The 18,169-nt window shown below is 35.3% G+C and overlaps 2 protein-coding genes across 2 annotated transcripts; both read right to left on the bottom strand.

Moving 5' to 3' along the window:
• Positions 1 to 42: 42 nt before the first annotated feature.
• On the bottom strand, positions 43 to 2,572 carry ADK1 (adenylate kinase 1). Its single transcript, XM_012999192.2, has 6 exons — positions 2,284 to 2,572; positions 1,613 to 1,758; positions 1,415 to 1,534; positions 1,164 to 1,331; positions 987 to 1,076; positions 43 to 348 (listed from the first exon to the last, which is right to left on the bottom strand). Exons 1-6 carry the CDS (start codon positions 2,390 to 2,392, stop codon positions 250 to 252), a joined length of 732 nt encoding a protein of 243 aa, XP_012854646.1. The 5' UTR covers positions 2,393 to 2,572; the 3' UTR covers positions 43 to 249.
• Positions 2,573 to 13,792: 11,220 nt separating this feature from the next.
• LOC105974086 (nucleolar protein 56) lies at positions 13,793 to 17,325 on the bottom strand. The gene is made up of 8 exons (XM_012999145.2): positions 17,046 to 17,325; positions 15,946 to 16,160; positions 15,702 to 15,859; positions 15,415 to 15,602; positions 15,088 to 15,340; positions 14,822 to 14,970; positions 14,602 to 14,736; positions 13,793 to 14,301 (listed from the first exon to the last, which is right to left on the bottom strand). The coding sequence occupies exons 1-8, from the start codon at positions 17,248 to 17,250 to the stop codon at positions 14,042 to 14,044; spliced, it is 1,563 nt and encodes a 520-aa protein (XP_012854599.2). The 5' UTR covers positions 17,251 to 17,325; the 3' UTR covers positions 13,793 to 14,041.
• Positions 17,326 to 18,169: the final 844 nt, after the last annotated feature.

Raw genomic sequence — 18,169 nt, 5'->3', positions numbered from 1 at the left:
GTATGATAGGTATCATGTATTGTTATAACACTGCTTCAGTGCTTTGGAGAAATAAGCAATCATTACCAGTAGAAAATACAAACAAAAACTACAGTTAGCCTCCCCAAATAGTCGAACAAAATTATTCCGTAACTTGCCTTAAATATCAATAGCTAACGCTCAATTGGTTCCTCGACTCAGCAAAACATAAAGCATATAGTGACCAAATATTTATTTGTATAGTTGGAAAAAAAAAACGGGAGCCTTTGATCAGGAGAGAGCCTTCTGGACCTCGGATTTCACGTCTTGAGGAGGCTTATCTGCCTGAAGATTGGCAACAATGCCCCTCTTGCTATAGTAGTCAATCACCTGCGCATTCGATAAAGGTAAATCAGTGGTGATCATTAATTAAAGATAATTAAGTAGTTAATTATAGTAGTTAATTAATCTTCCCAAACTTGAAAACAATCAAATAGGCACAAAATACGAATCAACTCAAATCAAGAATCTTTGTTTTTTAAGTGATTTTCTGCACAACCAAAACGACTTTTATTATTATTACCTTTACGCCTTCAATAGTAGCTCGTAAAATTTTATCGTTTGGCTATTATCCCGGCAAACTCAGCAACAAAATTCAACGTTTTGCTACACATATTTTCCTTTTATTTATTGTTCCCACCATCCTCCGCTTAGCAAATATGCCCATGCATATGTTAACTACGCTATTACAAAAGATACGCCTCTATCTAATCAAACCGACATGGTTAACATTATAATTTAAAAAAAAAAAAATAGCCACTAGAATAAAGCATTGCGGTAAAAAAAAAAAAACCTGCATGTGACAAGGAACATACAAACACAAAATCGAAAAAAGATATTTGCGATCAACATTTTCCACAACATAAAAACATTGGATAGCAAAAGCAGATGAAAGATAATTTGCACATCAAGGAAGTGTAAGATGATATAAACCGGAACGTAAAAAGTTTGAGAAGACAAAAACATACTGGTTCGGTCTGCTTATGAAAAGCTTCAAGCCTTGACTTCAAAACAGCAGCTGTGTCATCCTTACGTTGAATTAAAGGCTCCCCCGTTACCTTCACAAATGATGAAATAAATTAGCTCTTAATACATAAAATAAAATAAAATAATAATTAAAAAAATAAGAATCTATTACTCATTACATCATCAACACCAGGAGCTTTCGGAGGTGCAAATTTGGTATGGTATGTACGACCACTCGAAGGGTGGATCCATCGACCAGTAATTCTCTCCTCCAAAATAGCGTCATCTATTGCAAAGTTAAGAACTTTGTCCACCTTAGTTCCACGGTTTTCAAGCATCTCATCGAGCTAAATAACAAGAAACATATACATTTAAATCGCATTTTTTTTAATAAAAACCAACCAAAAGGGCGACGCGGTAAATAGTTGACCTTTTGGGCTTGGACAACTGTCCTCGGAAATCCATCAAGAATAAAACCTTTCTGACAAGAAGGCTTCTTCAAGGCCTCATCGATTATACCAACAACCAAATCATCCGAAACAAGTTCTCCCTGGAAAAATCATAACGGTACAATTTTTTGGTTAGAAAATACTTGTAATTTGTGTTTAGCATAATTCGTGGAATATACCTTTTCCATGGCTTCTTTGGCCTTAATTCCGAGGGGGGTCTTGGCAGAAACAGCAGCTCTAAGCATATCACCGGTTGCGAGATGGCATAAGCAATACTCGTCTTTAATTATCGGTGATTGGGTACCTTTTCCTGATCCCGGTGGACCTGTAAAATAATAATAATAATGCGAATAGAAAGAATCAGAAAAACCCGAAACACAATATTATCTATAGAAAAATAGTTTTAAAAAAAAACTAGTCACGAAATATCTGTCCGGTAGTACATTCTTAAATTCATCCGTTTGTTCGACATTCTATAATTCGAAGAAATTCTCGAACTACTTCTGGTAATAAATAATCTGACAAGAGATAATAATATCATGGTTTATTAAATATGATTGTGATCCAATTTCAAAAGTATGTGTAGCAGCCTGCAAGTATTGGGAAAATTTTGCAAATAGAAATTTAAGATGTACATAAATAAAATAAAAAAATTAATAAGAAAAATTGTATACTTTAAAAATTAAAATAGTCGAAAAATACTCCAAAATTTAACCAAATCACCCACCCCCTTGTTTCATCTAAATTCCAATTCGACAAACCCTAAACCCAATTACGAAAAACAAAACGAACAGCGAGGAATGGAAATAAGAAGTAGGAGGCAGAATTGAAGAAGGGAGAAAGAAATTACCGACGAGGATGAGACGTTTGTCGGGTTTGGTGGCGCACTTCATGCGACGGAGGAGCTCAGTCATTAGATCCGTCGACGGCACATCCTCGAGATTCGACGTTGCAGCCATTTTCTCTCACTTACTTTCTCTCTCTACGTATGGTGCGGTTTGGTGAGTGTGAAGAAGGTGAGAGAGTGTGTGAAAATTCTTTGCTTGTGTTTCGGAGTTTCGAAATTCGGACCTTTCAATGCTTCAAACTTAAGCAGGCGCAGGCTGAGGTTTCGTTGGCCAAAGACATTTTTGCCCCTCATTTTATTTTATTTATTTTTTCATTCATTATTTTACATTATTATTATTATTATTATTATTATTATTATTATTATTATTATTATTATTATTATTATTATTATTATTATTATTATTATTATTATTATTATTATTATTATTATTATTATTATTATTATTATTATTATTATTATTATTACTATTATTATTACTACTACTACTACTACTACCCCCACCATAATCGAATAAGTTGTTGTCGAAAGTCATGGTACCATCACCACCACCACCACCTTCTTCTTCCTCCAAAAATCGAAGTAGGTTCTCGTCATTTTCATCGAAAAAGAAACTGTCCTGGTAATCCTCATCTTCAGGCCGGTGTGATAAAGGATCAAATCTGGGGTAGTTTGGAACAAAATCAGGACGAAAGGTGGGGATAAGATTTGGGTAGTAAGTGATTTGGGATATGATTTGGGCCTTCTTTGAACCGTTTGAGCCTTTCAAGCCTACCCTTTTTGTCAAATTATCCTTAGAACCTTGATTTGAGCCTCGGAGAAAAGGTGTTCTTTCTTTTAGCCAATACGTAGAAGGTAGAAAAGTGGAGATTTTTGAATAATTATCCCTTGGAGGTCGGTCGAAAAATTCTTATAAGATCTTTCTTCTTCTTCGATAAAAAAATAAAAAAATAAAAAATAAAAAAAAATAAAAAAAAATAATAGATATATATGTGCATCTTCATATATATATATATATATATATATATATATATATATATATATATATATATATATATATATATATCTAAATTCTTCGATTAAAAAAAAAAAAAAAAAAAAAAAAAAAAAAAAAAAAAAAAAAAAAAGAAGAAGAAGAAGAATAGATTAGAAGGGAGAAATAGGGACTAGTTGTAAATTGGGTTGAAAACTCGAGCCATTGCCTAAAAGGCAAAAGTGTTGACGTGTGAATTTTGGAGAATCGAGTTTATTTAAGTCCCTAGAGGTGAATTCATTGTTTCAAACGCCTATCTTTCAAATTTTGGCGTAATCACCTCGATTCAAGAAAATTAGCCACACATTCCCATATTACCTACCTCGGACCAAAGAGCCTAACAATTGAAAGCCACAAAGTCCCAATGATCCCAATAGCTTATTGTTCAATATTAGTTGAGTAGAATAATTTGGTGAGTATTTGGAGTCAAATATATGCATGTAAGTATAAATTATTTCTATCTTTAACTTGCAAATATTGGATACTTGAAGCAATTGTATGATTTGTGGTTTTTGGTAATAGTGAGTGACTAAGTACCGTTGAATGTTAAGCTTGCGAATACCTAGGAATTATCATCATAATTGCAAGTTCTGAAAACGCGAAGTTGACCAATCGATCTATGTAATGAGATGTATAATCGTGGTTTGTGCTTGTAAATTGATTTTACTTGAGGACAAGCAAAAGTTCAAGTTTGGGGGTGTGTTAAGTGTATATTTTTACACTTAATGGTACCTTTTAATTGGAGCTTTTGGTGTGTTTTAATGATAATTGGTGCTTAAAATGGTTATTATTTGTATTTTAGGTGCAAATTGAAGAATTGTCAACTTTTGGGGTGAAAACTACAAATTCGGAGAAAAAGTGGGCCAAAAGTGAAATAATCAGAATTCTGAAGAACTGAAGACCGCGCGGCCGTGCGGGTTTTAAGCTTATATTTCACACGGCCGTCCGGGTGTACGAGTTGGCGCAGTGAAGGAAGTTTAATTACACAAGGAAACCCGCCCTATTATATTTTTGCACCCTATTTAAAGGCCAAGAGCACACAATTAGATCTATCTTTTGACCTTTTATCTTTATTTTTAGTTTTTATCTTTCATCTTTCTACACGGAATCAAGAAGCACAAAAACGAAGACGAAGACTTGACGAATCTTCATCATAGTTCTACTCTTTGATTTTTATTCATAGTTTTTATGTTTCTTCGTATTTTTATTATGCTTTTCGTAGAGAACATGAGTAGCTAAGTTTTTATTCTAGGATTTTATTGGAACCCTGTGTGGTAATTCGAACCTCTTTTTCGACTTTTATGCAAGTTTAATTCTTCGATTATTTCTTCTATCTTGATTTTATTTAGCGCATGAACGTAGCTAATTTATGTTGCTATTTGTTATTGTTAGAATTGATTGACAGATCGTTTTAATAATTAGAACAGGGATAGAAGAGCCTTCGAGTAGTTCTCACCGGATGAGTGTGTTAATTGCATGTATTATCGTAGACATACAGATAATACCTTAGGTAGCCGTTTACGAGACTTGTTATTTAATGCTTTATTTATACTAGGTTTGCATAGACATATAGTGAATCTTTTATGAATAATAGGCTTATAACGCAGCGACAGCTGGTTATGAGTAATTTCGTGTCTTGGGTTAATAATCGGAAATCGTAACTTGCATGATAGGAGATTAATTGGGTGAAGAATTATCGCATAGGGGAAGATAAAATCCTAAATCCGTTTTATATTGATATTTTTCTCGTGTTTAATTGCTTTCTTAATTAGTTTAATTTATTTAGTTAATTAATTTGACAACCCTGCGTAGGCTGGATAAAAATCACAATTGTTAGGATTTGGTACTTAGGATTAAATAATTTGCGTATTCCCTGTGGGATCGACATCCGACTCTCACGAGTCTACTTTACTACTTGTTTGCGATACGTACACTTGCGTGTTGGTATTTAGCACCCAACAAGTTTTTGGCGCCGTTGCCGGGGAATACGGCTAAATTATTTATTTATCCTAATATTAAATTTGAGCAATTTTTCTTACTTCAGCCAATTTTTTTTTATTTTATTTAATTATTTTTTTATTTTGTTTTAGGTACTTTTTATGCGAAAAGGACACGACACGAACTTGCTACCTCTTGATCCCGAAATTGAGCGAACGTTTAGGCAAGCCAGGAGAAATCCACGGTTAGCCCAAAACACTCCGGCAACGATGGAAGAAGAGAATAATCGTGGGGGAGGTGACCAAGGGCGCCTACCGAATGCGGCAGGGGAAGTCGTTATCGAGCAAGAGCAACGCCAGCTAATCAATCCACCGCCTCGTCAACGAGCACTGCATGAGTACACCGTCCCGACACTCAATGGGTTCCAATCAAGCATCCAGCAGCCCCCCATTGCAGCCAACAATTTCGAAATTCGAGCGGGACTCCTCACGATGCTCCAAAACAATGGTCTATTCAGCGGATTGGCTCATGAAGATCCACATCTTCACTTGGTCAACTTTCTCGAAACGTGTGACTCGCACAAGATGAACGGAGTAACACCCAAAGCACTGCAACTCCGCCTGTTCAAGCACTCCCTACAAGGAGCAGCCCGAGAATGGTTGCAAACTCGTGCACCGCACTCCATCTCGTCGTGGGCCCAGCTAGCTCAACTTTTCATGAACACATACAACTCCCCAACAAAAACTGAGAGAATCCGGCGAGAAATTCAAAACTTCATACAAGAAGCCGGTGAAGCATTATTCGAGACGTGGGAGCGGTTCAAACAGTTAGTAAGGAGGTGCCCGAATCACGGACTACAAGAGTGGCGCCAACTGCAAATATTTTACGATGGACTGCAAGACAACTCAAGGACAGTGCTCGACTCTGCAGCTGGAGGTATGTTCATGAGTTTGACCTACGACGAAGCATACGAGCTCTTGGAACGAATCGCTAGAAATAAATACATGCGAGCATCGGACCGGTCGAATAGCGGAGCAGTCAAGACGGGAGGAATTTTGGAGTTAGACGGAGTCACTGCAATCACGGCCCAATTGGAGAAGCTATCGAAGCAAGTAGCGGCTTTGCAGACTCAGCAAGTCCATGCAGTCCAAGTTCCCGACCAACGCATAGAAGAAACGGAGTCTCTGAATTATGTGCATGACACCAACCGACAACAGAGGAACCCGTACTCCAACACATATAATCCGGGATGGAAGGATCACCCTAACTTTGGGTGGGGAGGAAATCAGCAAGGACAAAGGCAAGCACCACCTCAAGGTCAACCGCCTAATTATTCACGACCAGCTCCCGGATTTTAAAATCCGCCTCAAGCCCAACCTCAAGGTGGAGATCTCGCAAATATCTTGGCGCAGTTCATGACAACCACCCAAGCCTCCATCAGAAATTTGGAAACACAGATGGGTCAACTTGCAACCCAACTAACATCGAGGCCATCGGGAGCACTGCCATCAAACACGGAAGATCCTCGGAAGAACAACATCGAGCAGTGCAACGCTGTAAGTTTAAGGAACGGGAGACAATTGGAGGAGGCCCCACGAAAGGAGAAGCAAAATACGGTAATCGAGGAGCCGAATGTGATTTGGGAAAAAGAAACAACTCGCAAAGAACCACCATCACCCACAGTGAACTCGCAAATCCCTCAAGTCCCATATCCTCAAAAGCTTAAAAAGAAGAAGCTCGATGCCGAGCACCAAGGATTCTTGGACAAGTTGAAGGAAATCCACATCAACATTCCGTTTATCGAAGCCATTCAAAAGATGCCAAAGTGGGTGAAATTCCTCAAGGAGCTCGTGACAAAGAGGAATAAATTGCAAGGGAACGAGATCATCCAACTCACGGAGCAATGCAGTGAAATTCTTGTACGACCCCTTACACAAAAACTCGGCGATCCAGATAAGTTGACTATCCCTTGCACTATTAGAGATAGAAATTTTAGGTCACTCATTGATTTAGGTGCTAGCATTAATCTTATGCCTTATTCCATTTACAAAAATCTTGGGTTAGGTGAGATTGAACCAACGGCTATAACCCTTCAATTAGCCGATAGGTCTTTAGTTTACCCAAAAGGCAATGTTTTGAAACCCGGACCGGACCGGCCGGTTCGACCGGTTTAACCGCGAACCGCTGCCTTTTCCGGTCCGGTTGGCACTATAAACCCAAAAGTTGCAAAAAACCGGTTTAAATGGTAAAACCCGGATTTTTGGCCGATCGAACCGTAGACCCGGAACCCGGCTAAAAACCGGTTTTTTGAGAAACAATAATAGATCTGAGTAATATAGAGGAGGAAGAAGAAAAAAGGCGAAAATAGAAGAAAACTCGGTCAAAATTGCCGCTGAATCAGGCACACAGCTTGGGTAGCGCTAGTTTTCAGGCTAAGTCATGACTCTTGAGATGTTGGGTTGGTCTCCAATGGTGGCTTGATAGGTCGTGGTGATTGGGGAAGAAAAAAAGCAGCAGACGACGGTAGGAAACATAAAAAAATTAAGGGTTTGATGTGTGAGGTGGGTGGTTGGGCCAATATGTTTCAATTTGACGGATAAGGTTTTTTTTCTTTTTTCTTTTTTCTTTTTGATTTTTTTTTTTTTTTTTTTTTTTGTTATTTAGTAGTAGAGAGAGAAATAAAAAAATACAAAATGGAAAATCTAAGAGTAAGTATAAAATAATATATTAATATTAAATATAAATTAAATTATTTACGGTGTGTTGTATTGTAGATGTTTAATTAATTATGAATAACTGTGAATAGAAGATTAATGATGAATATTAAAAGTACATTTCTAAAAGAGAATATATTATAAATATTCACAAATAATTAAAAATAGAAAATATTACAAAACCCGGTTGGACCCCGGTTGGACCGGTCCAACCGCGACCCAGTTAGCTATCCGGTTCTATGTCCGGTCCGGTTTTCAAAACATTGCCAAAAGGTATTTTAGAGAACGTGCTAGTGAAAGTGAATAAATTTATTTTCCCTGTGGATTTCGTTATACTTGATATAGATGAGGATAGGGAGATACCTCTTATTCTAGGAAGGCCGTTTTTTGCCACGTCGAAAACTCTAATTGATTGCGCTAGTGGTGATCTTACAATGACGGTGCACGATCAAACGATCAAATTTAACGTTTTTAGCGCTAATAAAAATCCATGTGATGATAATGATTGTTATGCTATTGATCTTGTGGATTTTACAAATCATGACGATTTTGACGTTTTGATCTTAGACCATGGGAAAGGATCTTTGAGTGCAGGAGATGGTGGCGGAAACGGTAGTCGAACGGAGCAATTTTATTGTGCGAACTCAATTTCAACTCCTTCGAGAGATAGTCAAAAGAGTTGGGGAGCTAACGGTGATGAACGTGCAAGGAGGATGTGGCCACCTAAAAAATCAAACGAGCGTCATCGGGGAGAGGAATCCAATTGCCAAGTGACTTCGGTCACGTTAGCTTAAACAAAGAAGCAGACAAAGTCCGGCTGAAGACTGTAAACTTAGCGCTTCTCGGGAGGCAACCCGAGCTTTCGTTTTTCTTTCTTTTATTTTATTTTTTTTTATTATTTTTGTTTTTATTTATTTAGCTTGTTAGTGCTCGTTCTTATTTTATTTCAGCTTTAAAAAAAAAAAAAAAAAAAAAGTTTCAGGGGCACTAATAAGAAGTTTTTAGTTTGCAGGGACCTAATTGCAATTATTCACACGGCCGTGCAAGAAAAAGACAAGAATCTCACACGGCCGTGTGAGATTTTGGAGCAGCTACTGGACAAAAACGCACATTGGTGCGGCCGTGCGGATTTATGCCTAAAATCCCGCACGGCCGTCCGAAATGTAAAGGAGCTACTGCCCAAATTTGCAAAACGGTGCGGCCGTGCGGATTTCTTCACAAAATCCCGCACGGCCGTCCGAAATTAAAATAAGCTACTGTCCAATTTGGCAATTCGGCGCGGCCGTGCGGATTTTAGGCCAAAATCCCGCACAGCCGTCCGAGAGGAAAATCGGGCAGATTAAATAGGGGAATTCCACACCCCAATCTTCACAATGGTGGGTGAGGAACTCGACGATGGTCCCAACGCTTAAACAGGTGTTTTCTATCCTTAAACTCCGGGCGAATCACATTGAGGGCAATGTGAATTTTTAGTTTGGGGGTGGTTAACTACTTGCTTTATTTTATGTGCGCTTTATTTGTGTTTTAATTTTTTTTTATTTCGCATGCTTTAGTTTTTGTTTTAGTTGCCGTTTTATTATTTCCGTTTTTATTAAAAAAAAAAAAACAAAAAAAAATTGTTTGATGCATCGATGAATTATGATGATGAGAGATGGTCAATGTTTGATGATGAGATTACTTGTTTTATGCTTTTAAGGAGTAGATATTTGTTTAGCTTTCGATTCAACGGAACGTAGAAGTGAATTATTGCTAGGAATCACACCTTGTGCATTGCTTTGGTTGAATGTTTTGCATTTTAAATTTGGAATTTATTTGTGCTAAATCATGCTTTGTTCGGTTTTAAATCTCACCTTAGAACATTTATGATACGAAGTGTTGGGTAGTAAGTGATTTGGGATATGATTTGGGCCTTCTTTGAACCGTTTGAGCCTTTCAAGCCTACCCTTTTTGTCAAATTATCCTTAGAACCTTGATTTGAGCCTCGGAGAAAAGGTGTTCTTTCTTTTAGCCAATACGTAGAAGGTAGAAAAGTGGAGATTTTTGAATAATTATCCCTTGGAGGTCGGTCGAAAAATTCTTATAAGATCTTTCTTCTTCTTCGATAAAAAAATAAAAAAATAAAAAATAAAAAAAAATAAAAAAAAATAATAGATATATATGTGCATCTTCATATATATATATATATATATATATATATATATATATATATATATATATAAATTCTTCGATTAAAAAAAAAAAAAAAAAAAAAAAAAAAAAAAAGAAGAAGAAGAAGAATAGATTAGAAGGGAGAAATAGGGACTAGTTGTAAATTGGGTTGAAAACTCGAGCCATTGCCTAAAAGGCAAAAGTGTTGACGTGTGAATTTTGGAGAATCGAGTTTATTTAAGTCCCTAGAGGTGAATTCATTGTTTCAAACGCCTATCTTTCAAATTTTGGCGTAATCACCTCGATTCAAGAAAATTAGCCACACATTCCCATATTACCTACCTCGGACCAAAGAGCCTAACAATTGAAAGCCACAAAGTCCCAATGATCCCAATAGCTTATTGTTCAATATTAGTTGAGTAGAATAATTTGGTGAGTATTTGGAGTCAAATATATGCATGTAAGTATAAATTATTTCTATCTTTAACTTGCAAATATTGGATACTTGAAGCAATTGTATGATTTGTGGTTTTTGGTAATAGTGAGTGACTAAGTACCGTTGAATGTTAAGCTTGCGAATACCTAGGAATTATCATCATAATTGCAAGTTCTGAAAACGCGAAGTTGACCAATCGATCTATGTAATGAGATGTATAATCGTGGTTTGTGCTTGTAAATTGATTTTACTTGAGGACAAGCAAAAGTTCAAGTTTGGGGGTGTGTTAAGTGTATATTTTTACACTTAATGGTACCTTTTAATTGGAGCTTTTGGTGTGTTTTAATGATAATTGGTGCTTAAAATGGTTATTATTTGTATTTTAGGTGCAAATTGAAGAATTGTCAACTTTTGGGGTGAAAACTACAAATTCGGAGAAAAAGTGGGCCAAAAGTGAAATAATCAGAATTCTGAAGAACTGAAGACCGCGCGGCCGTGCGGGTTTTAAGCTTATATTTCACACGGCCGTCCGGGTGTACGAGTTGGCGCAGTGAAGGAAGTTTAATTACACAAGGAAACCCGCCCTATTATATTTTTGCACCCTATTTAAAGGCCAAGAGCACACAATTAGATCTATCTTTTGACCTTTTATCTTTATTTTTAGTTTTTATCTTTCATCTTTCTACACGGAATCAAGAAGCACAAAAACGAAGACGAAGACTTGACGAATCTTCATCATAGTTCTACTCTTTGATTTTTATTCATGGTTTTTATGTTTCTTCGTATTTTTATTATGCTTTTCGTAGAGAACATGAGTAGCTAAGTTTTTATTCTAGGATTTTATTGGAACCCTATGTGGTAATTCGAACCTCTTTTTCGACTTTTATGCAAGTTTAATTCTTCGATTATTTCTTCTATCTTGATTTTATTTAGCGCATGAACGTAGCTAATTTATGTTGCTATTTGTTATTGTTAGAATTGATTGACAGATCGTTTTAATAATTAGAACAGGGATAGAAGAGCCTTCGAGTAGTTCTCACCGGATGAGTGTGTTAATTGCATGTATTATCGTAGACATACAGATAATACCTTAGGTAGCCGTTTACGAGACTTGTTATTTAATGCTTTATTTATACTAGGTTTGCATAGACATATAGTGAATCTTTTATGAATAATAGGCTTATAACGCAGCGACAGCTGGTTATGAGTAATTTCGTGTCTTGGGTTAATAATCGGAAATCGTAACTTGCATGATAGGAGATTAATTGGGTGAAGAATTATCGCATAGGGGAAGATAAAATCCTAAATCCGTTTTATATTGATATTTTTCTCGTGTTTAATTGCTTTCTTAATTAGTTTAATTTATTTAGTTAATTAATTTGACAACCCTGCGTAGGCTGGATAAAAATCACAATTGTTAGGATTTGGTACTTAGGATTAAATAATTTGCGTATTCCCTGTGGGATCGACATCCGACTCTCACGAGTCTACTTTACTACTTGTTTGCGATACGTACACTTGCGTGTTGGTATTTAGCACCCAACAACTATAGAGCCTGTTTCACGAATGGAAGCTCTTAAAACATTAATGGTATAAAACGATTTATGTTGAGTTATAGAAAACTATACCGAAAGTTCTAACCATGTTAAGAAAAGTGAGGGACGAGATTGATGGTAATGTGAACTTCTACAAGAAACAAGCGAGAATTAAATTATATTTTATTAAGTCTTCATAGATCTATAAAATATGCACTGTACCATGTAATTTAAGATTTTTTTTTATGCATTATTAATTTATATATTATATGGGGCTTCTTAAAATTTCCGAATGTGTATTATCTTATAAATTTAGCGAATTATTAATTTAGCACGTTGTCCCCGAGTCGGGACCGGGAAAATTTATTATTTAAGCGAGGTTATTAATTTATCGATTATTAATTTATCGAGGTTCTAATGTATTTCCATTTAAATTAATTGTTGCTTTTTTCACAAGTCACTTAAGAATATCAATGTTTAGGGGTGCAAGTTGGAACGGAAATTCCGATTTCCGCCGGTTCCGATCCGAAAAGTTCCGATTTTGGAACAACTTTTTTCATTCCGATTTCCGAAATTCCGATTTCCGATTTTTTCCGATTTTTTTGGATTGGAATTGGAATTATATAAAAAAAATTGGAATTTCCGATTTCCGATCCGATTATTTCCGAAATTAATTCCGAAAAAATTCCGATTTTTTTCCAAAAAATACATCTTTGAGTATATATATATATATATATATATATATATATATATATATATATATATATATATATATATATATATATATATTATACTTATTTTAAATTATTTAGTTGTATTTATTCTTTATGGGCCATGTCACCTAAAAAAGCCCTAGTTTATTTTATGTAAAACCCTAGTTTTACGTTTATTATTTCTTGTGCAAAGTCAAAGAGTCATAATTTCTGCCATAAGTCAAAAATCACAATCCACAACTCATAATTTTTATTTTTATCGAATTATGAAATTTTCAGCGAAGTTTCGAAATTTTAATACTTATGTCATTTCCGAAAATTTTCCGAAATTCCGAAATATCCGGGCCTTTTGGAATTGGAATGAATTTTTAGATTCCGAAAATTTTGGAATTGGAATTGAAATTGATTTTGTACTTCCGAATTTTTTTGGAAATATTCCGAAAAGGCTAATTCCGATCCGATCCTTCCGACTTTCAGCCCTATCAATGTTACATTATTTTTTTTTTTTCATTTTTTCCTTTATTCTTTTTAAAGTTCTATCGAATATTAATTATCACAAGTGGAGTGGGTAATTAACAAAAAAAGATAATTAGTTGGAAGTGTCATTAATTTATATTACATATCTTTTTCTAATTTTAGTTTTCTTAATATACATGTGTAATTAAACTTCAGGTTCACATCTTATGTAATGATTGATTAACTCTCTCCACCAAGAAACTAGTTTCACATCTAACCTCTCTTAACCAATATTCAACAACTACGATTGTAGCTTGTGTTTTCAAGAGTATTTTTGCTCATGCAGTTTGTAAAAAACAACAATTGACACTCGAAAGATCACTCTCGTATAAAATTATTATAAATTATTTCAAAAGATTATATTCAATGATATAATTAATGAATAAAACATAAACAAAAAAAAAAAGATCGTCAATATAATTAATAAAAAAAAACGGAGACGTTCTATCATTCACTAAAACGTAAAAAGATCGTAAATATTTTAAAAACCAACAAAACGTATTAAAACAATATATTAGAGGATCAAGTGAAACATAATATAGAACATGTAAGCAAATGTATCTAATAATGAAAAATGTGCAAAACTTGATGCATACACACATTCAGCCACACCACACTAGAACGAACGAGCATTCATATTACAACCAACATAATAAAATGTTTTTCCTAGACATCTTAAACTACTAATTTCCTCGACCGAACAACTTACAAAATTTACTCAATTGCCCTCAGCCCGTGACTTTGCTTTTCTTCTTCTTTTTGCCTTCAGTGGTGGGAGCTGGAGCATCAACGACAATCTCGTCGTCTTTGCTCTTCTTCTTCTTCTTCTTCTTTTTAGCAGTTCCATCATCCACGTTCGATCCATTCACATCAATCTTTTCCTGTTTTTCTTCTTCGACCTCATGTTTTCTCTTCTCCTTTTTCTTTTTCTTTTCGGTTTTCGGCTCCTCAGTTGAATCTCCATTCACAATAACCATAGTCTCGTCTTCTATAAATGGTTTGATAAGAAGAAGTGAGTATATAAACAAATGTTAAGTGAGATATTACGGTCATCCATAGGTCAATATGTATATACATATATGTGCTTATGCAAACGCATATTATATAAATGTATATCTATATACGTACTCTTTCAACAAGAAAAAAATGAAAAAAATTGGTAACTGGACGTCTATCTCTGTTGTTGCGGTGCGTCGATTCAAAGGACGATTCATAGTGAATTGATTTTTCTAAACCTTTTTTGGAAATAATCTTTAAAAGAATGCAATGGATTGCGGACTTGGCTTACCTTTGTTGTCCGCGGTTTCAATAGCAGATTTCATCACGTCAATGTTCTTACGTGGAGCAACCCCTTTATCATAAAAGTCTAGACGCTCCTCAACTTGTTCTCGAAGTTTTTCTCCATAAGTAGTGGTACTTTTGTCTGCCAAAAAAAAAACAAATTATAATAAATCAAAAAACTTTTCAAATGCAGATCAATTGATACCTGAAAAAAAAAACATACTAACCTAAGAAACAGTCAAGCCGAGAGGCAATAGAGCACTTGTTTGCAAGATAACGAGCCATCCGCCCTTTGTTCTTAGCAGATGCACGGCCAATGAAGGAGGAATGGAAAATAAGACCATACTTTGGAGTGTTCCCACGGGTTTTCAGTGCCCTAAAAGTAAAGTGCAATAAATTTGAGGAACAAAAACACACACAGCTAACTAGGAGAAATTCAATTAACAAATAAATCGGAAATATCAACATATGTACTGACTGAAGCAAAATATACCTAAAGAGAGCCTTCTCGGCGCCAAGAATCTGAAGTGTCGAAGATGGACACTTTGCCAAGTTTGTGAGACTACCAGCATGAGAAATTAAACGTGCACCAACAACTTCACCGATCAAAGCAGCCAAGTTAGGGGCTATGTCACTCATTTTGGAGACCAGATAATCGTAAACATTCTTCCTATACTCAGCAAGTTCGGTCACTCTTTGTGCGAATTGTTTAATGTTAATCATGTCAATTGGTGACAAATCTTGTCCTGAAAACACAAAGGACAGCATATTAATACAAGAATAATCACATTCCAAGAAGTGAGGAAATCGTAATTTATACCCATGGAAGCTTTGGCAGCCTCTAGAATCTCCTTTGCTTTATCTTCATCGCCTACTATCTCTGTCAAGCCTGATAAATTATCCTCAGACAACTGGGATTTGTCATCCACATACTTAGCAACTTTGGCATACAGATAGTTGTCGTTAACAATCTTCGCTAGCTCGGGGAAATGCCACGAGTACCATTCTCTGCACGAAACATGGGTTGAGCAAAACAATTTAAACAAATTAAGTTACATAAATATGTGCATAAAGAATCACAAACGGAGGTTGACGGTATACACTAACCTCACTCTCATGGAAAAGGAATTGACATCTTTGTCGAGAGTATCGAGAATATAGATAGCTTGAATAACCATATTGTCTACACGGTTCACATTGAACTTCACTTTCGCTCTGCTGTAACTGTGACCCAGACCGAGTTGTGCTTTCTCCAAATCACCGGGCTGTCGACAAAATTTATCATTTAATCAACTTCAGACAAAACAAGTACGATTCACTAAGAATTAAACAAGTCTGAAATGCGACCAACCTTGAGGTTTTCGATGAACCGATCAAAATGCAAGCGCACGCCACGAAGAAGCTCAAGGATAAACTCATTGCTTTGGCAGGGTATTTTAGTCACTTCAAAAATGTGTGATCCCAGCTTCGGCTCCGCCAGTCCTAAACTGAACTTTGGCTTCTTGCCTTCTTTGACCTTTGGTAGGCTGAGCTCCAAGAAGTTCCTCAGCTCATCAGTCATTTGACCTTAATCCAAAATTCACCATTAGGCAATCGATGTCATTACATATACCATGAGCGATAGTTGCATCGATATGGTAATAAAAATACATACATAAACACACAAACATTCACAGAGAAGTCATAAGTAGATATCTATATACACCGATAAATATATATATATGTATATATATATATATATATATATATATATATATGAAGACCACAGGCAAAAAAGATGGACAAAATACATGGTAAACAACTTGCAAAATTTCACTTTCTAATAATTAACGAATGCAAGACAAACGTGCAAACGTTTTCCACATTATTTTCTACCATACTAGCCCGAACATCTAGTCGACCCCCAAAGAAACAGGACGAATATCCAAAGCAATTTTTTTCTATCTTTTCGTACCATCATTTTTTAATAAAATCCTTGACAATGTGCCGGAACTTTCAAACTCCGAGCAAAGAAAGTACCACTTTCTACATCGAATGTAAACCACGGCTCGTATTATTCACATTAGAGTGCTTCTGCAAAGCTAAATTCGTTTCAATGACTAAAGAAAATATAATATCTATTTGCCCCACATTTTCTCATTCGTTTAACCATTAATTTTGATTAGTTCCAAGTATTCCAACTTCATAATTAACTGAAGAAGAACCCACCAGACCCTAAAAACCCATTCTTTACGTCACCAGACTGACGGTACAATTCGTAATGCACAAAGAACATCTCTTTCTAAACAAAATCAACAAGCCAAGCTTAAAAATTTCTTCAAACAGAAAAAAATTATATATATATATATATATGTATATATAGAAGAACGGCATAAACTTCAATAAATAACAACTCCACATAAAAACTAAAAAAAAAAAAACAACGAAAGGTAACTAAACTTCATTTTATACCTTCGGAGACGGCGTTGCACTGGTTGAGAGCGTCAAGAGCAGACTCGTAAGGGGTAAAAGCGGCGAGCTTCACCACTTTCCCGAACCGGTTCAAATCGGAAACGGAGCTCCGAACCGCCTCCGTGTTCTGCCCGATTTCATCGATCCCGTGCGCCAAGAACAAACCGTATCCCGACGCCGATTCGTATAGCACGTACAACGCCATTTTTTTTTGTTGGGTGCTGGGTTGGGGTTCTCCGCTGTGAAGTTAGGGTTTAGGGTTTTTAAACTCGGTACCTCTGTTCAGCCCCCAAAATGATAAATAAAAGGATTTTATATTTTCATTTTAGTCCTTTCACTTTTCAACTCTATTAATTCTAGCACATATTTTTTGCCCTAAAAAAATTGAACCAGTGTCTTTTTTTCCAAAAAAAAAAAAAAGTAAAACTAAACTATAATAAATTTCTCTGAGTCTTCTTCTTTTCTTTTATTTTCTTTTATTTTCTTTTCTTTTTCTTTTCTATTTCTTTTCTTTTTAATTTTATCGATTCTGAAATATTAATTGAAATGTTAGTAATAATAAATAGGAGGAATCTGTTAAAAATCCCTAACATAATTTCATTTGCAACTCCCGATTTAAAAAAGTCAACATTTTTCGGTCGTCGAATAACATGCGTTTTAGGGACTTTTAGCAAATAAAAATTTAATACTGAGTGTAATCGAAATAAAAAATAAAAATATCATTTGTTGTACTATTTGTTCACATCTAGTAGATAAATTTCCCTAATAAATAAGATTATCATTTTATAATTATTTTCTACATAAAAGAGAAGAGATAGTATGCATGTTACAAGTACAAAAATCAATTATTATTACTAATAGTTGAACTAATTATAGTCTTTTGATATGCAATTCTATTTTATGGAGTTATTATTTTGTAATTTTACTTCAAAAGTAATTCGTGCTAAGTATGTCGATAATTATGAAATGTATTGACGAAACCTATATATATGCCGTGGTTTGCTTTTGATGACTACAATGTATTGACAATTGCAATCGAACTCAGGTCATTAAACATTGCACTCTCCTTACTCTATCAACTATACTATTTTCACAGGCTCGTTCTTCTTATGTATCGTTGGAAC

Source organism: Erythranthe guttata, chromosome 9, assembly GCF_056151865.1.
Source record: "Erythranthe guttata isolate IM_541 chromosome 9, IM_541, whole genome shotgun sequence".
NCBI classification, from domain to species: Eukaryota; Viridiplantae; Streptophyta; class Magnoliopsida; order Lamiales; family Phrymaceae; genus Erythranthe; species Erythranthe guttata.
Note: the sequence above shows the minus strand (reverse complement) of the source record. Positions and strands in the feature narration are given on the sequence as shown.